Source organism: Carlito syrichta, unplaced genomic scaffold, assembly GCF_000164805.1.
Source record: "Carlito syrichta isolate Samal-C Ts95f unplaced genomic scaffold, Tarsius_syrichta-2.0.1 Scaffold287498, whole genome shotgun sequence".
In the NCBI taxonomy this organism is placed as follows: Eukaryota; Metazoa; Chordata; class Mammalia; order Primates; family Tarsiidae; genus Carlito; species Carlito syrichta.
In genome coordinates this window covers 152,413-161,177 of record NW_007231594.1, presented here as the reverse complement: position 1 = coordinate 161,177, position 8,765 = coordinate 152,413, and the positions used below count along the sequence as shown (strand labels likewise).

At 38.5% G+C, this 8,765-nt stretch overlaps 1 protein-coding gene across 1 annotated transcript in view; it reads left to right on the top strand.

Annotated features, from left to right (window-relative positions):
* Positions 1-5,629, top strand: part of MYO6 (myosin VI) — a 93,628-nt gene extending 87,999 nt beyond the window's left edge. Inside the window, exons 33-35 of the mRNA XM_021709841.1 lie at positions 676-702; positions 3,110-3,328; positions 3,870-5,629. Coding sequence (XP_021565516.1) covers positions 676-702; positions 3,110-3,328; positions 3,870-4,069 — 446 coding nt within the window. The 3' untranslated portion in view covers positions 4,070-5,629. The remainder of the gene's footprint in view (positions 1-675; positions 703-3,109; positions 3,329-3,869) is intronic.
* The last annotated feature ends 3,136 nt before the right edge of the window (positions 5,630-8,765 follow it).

The window sequence follows — 8,765 nt, the reverse complement described above, 5'->3', positions numbered from 1 at the left end:
GTGGGTGACAGAGTGAGACTCCAACTCAAAAAAAACCAAAAAAACAAAAACAAACAAACAAAAAAAAGGTTTTCTGGAATGATCTTGGGGGCCATGGCAAATTTACCTAGTAAATGTTTATAAGATGCAATTGCTTTGAACAATGATCTTGGAATGTAGTTCTATTTTATAGTTCCTAAAATTAAAAAAAATAGCATGAGTTTAAGATGTAGACAATTTGAAGAATGTAAAACATACTGAATGTATGAAAAAGTAGCAGTGCTTTTTCTTCTCAAATGAGTATAATTTTCTGATGAAGTTATCTTTTTTCCTGTGAAAATTCTGGTAATGGTGTGGGGGGTACAATCATGTCTGTTAAGTCTCGCCATGTTAGGTTTTCGTTTGACTATGATTGTGTCACAAATTACAAATGAAGTATAATTTTAAAATTTTGTCCCTCTTCATATGTGCCTCAATCAGAATTGCCTAAAACATAATCCAAATAACCCCTTTAAAAATACAGTCAGAAAGCAGCACCTACCTATTGGCAATTCTGATAATATTTGGCTTTGAGACAGGATGACTTATTTGTTAGTCATCACCTCAATTGATGGGAAGCCTTTAAAGTTTAAAAAATACACATTTAGCAGTTTTGGCATTTTTACCTTTTCCTCAACGTAAAATATCTGTTCACAGATTTTGCACCATTTTTGAACAATTCACGTAAGTCAAGGGGTGATGAGCTAACTGGAAGATGGGTTAAAATACTTTATAAAATACTAATTTCTATTAAACTTTGTTTTGCTACAATTTTAAGTGGAATTGTAGTATGTTAAAGTTGGTATATCTGTACTAAGATATGTTTTAATTTGAGATGATGCTTTTATTTGAATCACTCCAAAATATATATGCAGAACAAAATCTAATGACATTACTGTTGTTATATCAAATTAATTTTTTAAAAAAAACTAGCATTTTTAAGCTGAGAATATACACAATTCTTATTGTAGCAAAACTCTATCTTAATATAGCAGCTTTACCTTTTAGAATAAAGACTAACTTTTTGGTGCTGGTTTCAAACACTGTATTTTCAAACACTGATGGTATCTGCATTTCTATCCAAAGAGATCTGAGTTTTGTGTGATAATGTGCACAGGTTTAATGATGATACCTTCTAGAAGGAAGAGGAGATTATTCTGTTACTTTTATAGCTTTCAATGATGCACATTCTTTGAGAATTTAAAAGCTTTGGTCATCTTAGTGTTCAGTAAATTTTTTCTAGAATCAGTTGAGCAATAATGATTTGGCTATAACACTGTTTTCAGTTGCCAACTGGTTGGACCTGGTTTTTTCATGTGTTCCTTGTAATTTATAGGGCTTTGTTTTGTTTGGAATGCAGTTCACACTTTTGAAGTTAACACAATTGGATACGTAAGAAAGTTGTTTAGAAGATTAGTTTCCAGCTTTCAACGTCTATATGTTTGTTGTTTCCTGCCCTTCAGGACAAAATCCTAGTTCTCCTTTTAGTAGGATAAGCCATCGAGGACTTTCTGTCCATTTTCTTAATTTTACTCATCATATTAAGTTACAAGAGACTGCTACTTTAACATTTTAAAAGTATGTTAAGTAATGGATTTTAGTCTCATAGTAAATTTCCTTTCAACTGGATGTTAAATTCTAATTCACAACTTCTGATAAACTGGAGGGAAGGGTTTTTCTGTTTTATCCTTTTAAAATATTTTCGTTTTGCGTTAGTGTATTTTTCACAAGCTGGTAATTTTTAAGACCTGAAGTGGAGACACTGATCTTCAACTTTGGGGGAATAGGAACAAAGAACGCATCAGCACATCCAATATCATGCTGAAGGTGACACAGCTTTCTAAAGTCACTAACAAAGCGAGGCTTCTCGATCTTCCATAGGCGTGTACAGCTTTGCTCACTGCTTCTTGCTTCCTCTGATTTGCAAAGAAATAAAGTCAACTGGTGTACAGCTTTTGCTATTTCTTGGTATAACAAGTAGAATAAGAGTAATTTCATCCTTTCAGTATTTGCAGATTCTTACAAAAGCCATGTGGCTGTTCTTGACTTTTAGATCGTATATATTGTATAACATTACGCTGACATAGATTTTCATAGAGATTCTTAATTGAGCTGCAGTAAATGGTTGGTCCATTTTTAAAGTTGTGAGTATAACGCATATTAAATAGGCTAACCAAAATTATGCCGCTAAAGTCATTGCTCTAGGGAAATGTTTACATTTGCAGATAACATAAAAAGCTAATTGTTCAGTAATGGAAATTGAGTGGGGAAAGAAAGATTGATATGAATGCATTGCCCAGCACAAGCAGGAAAGCAAGGGTTTTTTTGTTTCTATTGGCGAGGAGAATCAAGTGATATACACCAACCACACACTTCACTGTGTTTTATTCCAAGAGAGATCTGATTTCAGAGTAAGTAAATATCTTTGAGGGAACAGTTAAGGCTTACTTGTTATGGAGGGTTTGTTTGTTTTCTTTTTGATCATTTGGTTGTCAATATATTATGAATATCAGTGTTGTCTTGGCCATTTTAAATCCCCAAATCAGTTGGCAAAAGAGAACCTTTTTATACGATTTCCATTTTCGTGGAAATTGTGATTAAATTGACAAATGCCCATATTCTTCAGATTTTTGAAATCCCTGTTTATTTGATCATGTGTAGTCCAAGAGAGATTATTCTGCAGCCTCCATTTTAACTTTTTGGAGGGAAAATAGAAACCTGGTAAATAATACTAGTTGGCTTTCCTGCCACGTGAGTTTATTTTGAGTGACTGATACAGTCACGTGTGGGAATCTGCTAGAGGCTTGTTGTTGCTGGTGGTGGCAGTGGTGGCGCGCGCGCGCGCGCGTGTGTGTGTGTGTGTGTGTGTGTGTGTTTTCAATGCCAAGGACCATCTTTAGGGAAAGGCAGTTCTAAAAAATCACACCTTAAATTGTGTTAATCTCTAGGCCACTAATATTTGCATTTTGTTTCACGTTTACTATCGGGAACCTTTCTCCTTCCTCTTTAAAAAACTGCTTGGTGCACTTCAGGGTGGAAGGCGGCTTCCTTTCCCTGGAGTCCTGGGTAACTGTCATTTTCTGTGTCACAGCTCAGCAGAACCCCACTGCTCAGCTCCCTGCCAGGCAGCAGGAGATCGCAATGAACCGGCAGCAACGTTTCTTCCGTATCCCCTTCATTCGCCCTGCCGACCAGTACAAGGACCCCCAGAGCAAGAAAAAAGGCTGGTGGTATGCCCATTTCGATGGGCCATGGATTGCCCGGCAGATGGAGCTCCATCCTGACAAGCCACCTATCCTTCTCGTGGCTGGTGTGTATGAGTCCCATGAAAAAGATGTTTAAAACCCAAAAAAAAAAGACGATAAGCCCTGTGAATGAAACATTTAAATACCTAATATCCTAATTCATTGAATTTCAGGGTGGAGGGATGGAGTTTTGCAGTTAAATCACATCTCCGGTTCAGTGAGGATTAATTCCCTTATCATGTAAAATTGCTTGGATGAATGATGTCCTCGCAGGGCTTGAGCAGAGACTTGTCTGTCTCCTAAGAACCGTTTCATTGGTGTTTAATTATTTTCATTTGTTTGTAGTGGCTTGGAGAAGTGTAGCATTTTATTAACACTGACAATTTGTGTGATCAGTGGCAATGTTTATACATTTCGAAAGGACCCGTGGTGGGGAACAAATTTAAGTTGTTGGCCAATGTATTCAGCAGAGTTCCATCTTGGAGGGAGAAACTCAAATGTAAAAAGTGCTCGAACCCACGAGACCGGATAGGTGTTTCAGGAATGCAACGGGCAGGAGATGGTCCTGGAGAAAGGTGGTAACTTTCTGACGTGTCCTGGGTGCAGGTAAGGACGACATGGAGATGTGTGAGCTGAATCTGGAGGAGACGGGTCTGACTCGGAAGCGCGGTGCTGAGATCTTGCCACGACAGTTTGAAGAGATCTGGGAGCGCTGCGGGGGCATCCAGTACCTTCAGAGCGCCATCGAGAGCCGGCAGGCCAGGCCCACCTATGCGACAGCCATGCTTCAGAGCCTGCTCAAGTAGGCGACACCCAACCCCCCAGGGGAGCTGCCAGGAGGTGGGTGTGCGCCCCAAGATTCGACCATTCACGGTCCTGTTAGGGTTACTTCCACCAAGTGAACAGATCTGATTAATCATGGCTTTGGTGAATCTGTTTAAGGTTATTACGGTAGTGAATTTGGGACCTACAAATTATTTTTCTGTATCCAGCTGTAACTCTTAAACCTCTTGTTGTTCTAATGCTTGTTACACTTGGACAGATTCTGACACTCCTCATCCTTTGCCAACAGACCACCTTATATCCATCATAAATTGGTCTTGAGGAAAAGAGAATTTTTAAAGAAAATTCAAAGTACTTTTTAAGGATGGATAGTACCATGTAACTGGAGTAATAAAACTGTAGCTTAAATTTCTTACAATAGTCCAGGCACTGATGTTTTGGTCTAACAAGCTGTATACTTTCTTCACTAATTTTTTTTTAGAAATGCATGGAAATTTCCATCCAAGGTGGAAATTCTAATTTTTTTTCTCTCCTTTGCAGTGTGTCTTGGTTTGAGTGAAGCAATTCTAAGTTCTAGAATTCTAAAGAGCCTAAATGTCTGTGATGTATTCCATGATACCCAGCACGGATTTACTTTGCTTTTTTTTAAATCATATTGTGTGTTGCTATCAGAATATTCTTTTTATATTCCATGAACAAATAAAGGAAATTCAGGTAGTTTAAATGCCTAAAAGTTTTGAGATAAGGTTTGTTTCATTTAGAAAAAGGAAAAGGGTTTCAGGTGGCACAGTGACTTAACTGGACGGAATTCAAATATTTGTTCAACTTCATCTCAACGGCAATTTTTGTATCAGAATCCTGTCCAAGTTGTCTCATAGGATTTAAACTGGTGTTCTGCTTCAAACATATTCCTTTTAAAAACGTCCTAGTGTCTTTTTTGGCCTTTGAAATTTTGGTGATTGTAGAGCTGTGTCATAAGCTATGTAATTCAAAAGCCCCTGTATTTAGTAATTGTTTGTTTCACATAACTGATCATTTAAAAAATTTTTTTTCTTTGTGTGCTGTTAGTTTTGATCAAATGTCAGCAGTTTCAAGCCTAATATCGATGACTTTCATGTTAGGAATTTAGAGGCAAAAGTGCATCAAGGAGTTTTGTTGAAGGTGTCTTGTTTGTATTTTAGAATAAAATTAGAAGGTAAAATTATTCTCTGCACACACCCCCCCCCCAATTTTTAGAGACCCTAACCTTTGAAATGAAATCCCAGTAATTTTTTTTTTTTCCTAGAGGGATTACCTCAGCCAGGAAAATATTTCCTGACTGATTAGTTTTGTGTTTGCAAGCCATAGACACTGTTTTCAGAATTGCTTCTCTCATAATATGTGTCTTAGTACAGAAATATTTATTTATTATGATACGTGCAAATGATTGTCTTGTGTTAAAGAAATTAAATGGTCCTGTCTGTGCTATTAATTGAGAATGTGAATGTGATAGACTCACCCACCCTTGGGTCATTGGGTCCCTATGATTGGTGACAGAAGGTGTAGTTATTGAATAAATGACCTGCTCTCTCTCTTTCATCTCATGCCTTTAATTGGTGTTTTTTATTTGTATAGGGTAGTCGTGATAAACTTTGTTTCCTAACCAAGTCACGAGCTAAGTTCTTGACCAAAATTTAGTAGCCAAATTGGTTTTTAATGACTTTTCCCTTTATTACTATTTTCAAAAATAGTTCTGTGTATCTTTTAGATACATTAGTAGGCACCGGATGGAAAATGAATCAAAGAGTTAAAAATTATTAAAATGAGAGAACTTAACACTTTGAAAAATTTGTAAGAAAAAAAACTAAAGCGTTGTTACAAGTCTTTAATTTTTGACTCCAATAGTTAATAAAATTATAGTTCATCTTAAGCCCTTTGTTCCTAATTGTGTCACATGGCTGTTGTAGAACTTATCTATTAAAACGGTCTCCTGAGTTTTTACTTTGGCTGCCAGGAACAGGCTCTAGTTGAGACAGACCTCGAGTGACCTACATACCACAGACACGCACTGCATGAGGCTCCTTCGTGGACAGACCCAGAACCCTGCTGGCCTTAAGGGATGCACAAAAACGGTTTCCTCAAGGATGGAATGCAGCTGTGTCCACATTCACTGCCAGACCCGCAGGTGCTAGGTTGAAATGTTAGGAGCCAAAGGTAACTTGTTCGCGTTTGAATCAGGCATTTTGACCGAGATGTCAAATGAGCAGCTTAAACCAGTGCACTGTGTGTAAAGAACTCATCTTGTCTCCCAAAATTGTCTGCAAAGGTGGCATCTTTAAAATATCGAAGACAAGAGCCTGGGATGTTTCCCATCCTGTTCCGTTATAATGCAATTCCTAATTCTGCCAACCATTAGGGTGTGCATTACGAGCCATGGCTTTCCTTGAGCAAAAGAAGTCTGAGCCACATTTGTTAAGAGAATCCTGAGTTTTCTTAGTTGTAATGTCGGGAAGATGGCACCTTCTTGGAGGATTATACAAGCAAGAAATGGAATCCTGCGTGCAGGAATGCAGGAGCACAAGGCCACGCAAAGACATTCTGTTGTTACATCTGCTTCTATAACTTTTCTCTTTTTCTTTTTAATTTTTATTATAAAGATGTGGGGTACAATTCAGGGTTAGGTATACAAACATTGATCACGCAGGTGCCCCTGTTGATGAGGTGTGCTCCTCCTTCCCCTGGCAGTTTCCCTCAACTGCCAATCGCTTCTATAACTTTTCATCTGTGTTGTTTTGCAAGCAGCCAAGAAAAGATCATCTTAATTTAAAAAAAGAAAAAATGGTGGTGTTTGTAGAAATTTAGAAAATAGAAACCCACAGGCAAGAAGAATAAGGAGCACTTATTGATCCTAAAGCTGTATTAATTGGGTATTTTAAATAGACACTTTCATTCACAGGTTATCGCTGTGGTTCTCAGGGGATCCAGATATGTTGATCTTTGGTTTCTTTACCTGAAGTAGCTTAAGAGTACTTGGGGCAGCAGGATAAATATTGAATGAATCAGTCAGCCAATTCATACGTGAAGGGTAGACCTGCCTCCTTTTATGGAAGAGGTGACAGGGATCCAGAGAGGTCAAAACATGTAGTTCTAGATTGAGAAGAGATACCCATGCCTTTGCTCCAATCATATGTAGCAGAAAGAGTCAGAACAAATGCCCCTGAGAACTTAGAAAGGGCTGCCGCCTGTCATCTCACATCTTAAAAAGGTGTGACAGGTTTTCCCCATTTAGCATTGCCAGTAATAAGTATTGAGAGTTTTAAGGTTTTCCTGAAAGATAACTAACAAGAGGGTGGGAAGAGCAGAGGACATCTAAACATGAGAGTAAGGACGAGCTGGAGGAGAAAGCCCAGTCGTGAGAGAACGGTGGTGCCCTTGGACTTCACACCCCCCAGACTGGAAACACGGGCACATTTTAGAATGAACTCTGTGTAATGTGAGCAAAACCTGTGGTTATGAAGACTCATGTCAAGATCGCTGGGGTCAGCAGTGAGTAGACCCATCGCACCTAAGCCCCAAGGAAGGGTGAAACGAGACATGTCAGAGGCAGAGCTTTGCCCAGGCCAGGACCACACCCTAAAACACAACAAAGTTCAACTCAAGTCAGCATATTCTTTTCCCATTAACAACCTAATCTACTAAACAGGTTGAGTTGTCTCAGAAGCTTTAAAAAGATAATCAGGAAAGATAAATGCACATTCAAAAGGCAGATCTTGAATCCTATTTGTGTTTTTTAAAAATAGACGTAAGGGATACAAATGCAGTTTTGTTCCATGGATAGATTGCATCGTGGTGCATTCTGGGCTTTTAGCGAACCCATCACCTGAACTGTGGACAGTGCACCCCATAGGTGAGTCTTCATTTCTCACCCCCCCACCTTGTGGAGTCTAATGTCTGCTATGCCTCTCTATTTCCATGTGTACCTGTTTAATCCTAATGTGTTTCAATGTAGAATCTCACCTTTACACCACAAATAGGCTCATTAATTGGCCATTTTTTTTTATTTCTGAAAATTCATCTAGTTGTAACTGTTATTAAATTTTTTTCTCATTTCCTTAAGAATGTATGTCTGGTACTTTTCCCAAATACTGATGTACCAGAAATACAAATAGATGATTTCCATGGACACCTTCCTCGTGCATCTTATACTTTTTTTTTTAAAGAGACATGGTCTTGTTCTGTTTCCCAGGCTGGTCTTGAACTCCTGGGATCAAGCAATCCTTCAGCCTCGGCTTCCCAAAGTGCTGGGATTACAGGCATGAACCACCATGCCTGGCCGTCTTGTGCTGTTAACACAGCTACAGAGTGTCATAAGCAAAGCGGTGAATGTTGCAATTGTCGGGTGTGTCACAGATGGAATAAATCGGAGGGGTCCTGCAACTTCCTCCAGTTGCCAGGACTGGACACCCTGAGTTAGGCTGATGCAGGAAGCGGCAAGAACTCAAGATGACTGAAACTTCTTTGAACTTGGCCCCAGACTTGTACTCTGTGATCTCTTTTTATTTTTGAAACTTACTGGAAAGTATCACTATTCACGCTTACTATTTTGCTGACTTTTGACAGCATTAAAATCTTCATGCTTAAAATCATTTATTCAATCCATAAAGCAGATCCGAGGAATACCTGGTAAAACACAGACTCAGTTTATTGTAAATCTGCGATTATTGTGCTTTTATTAAAGTT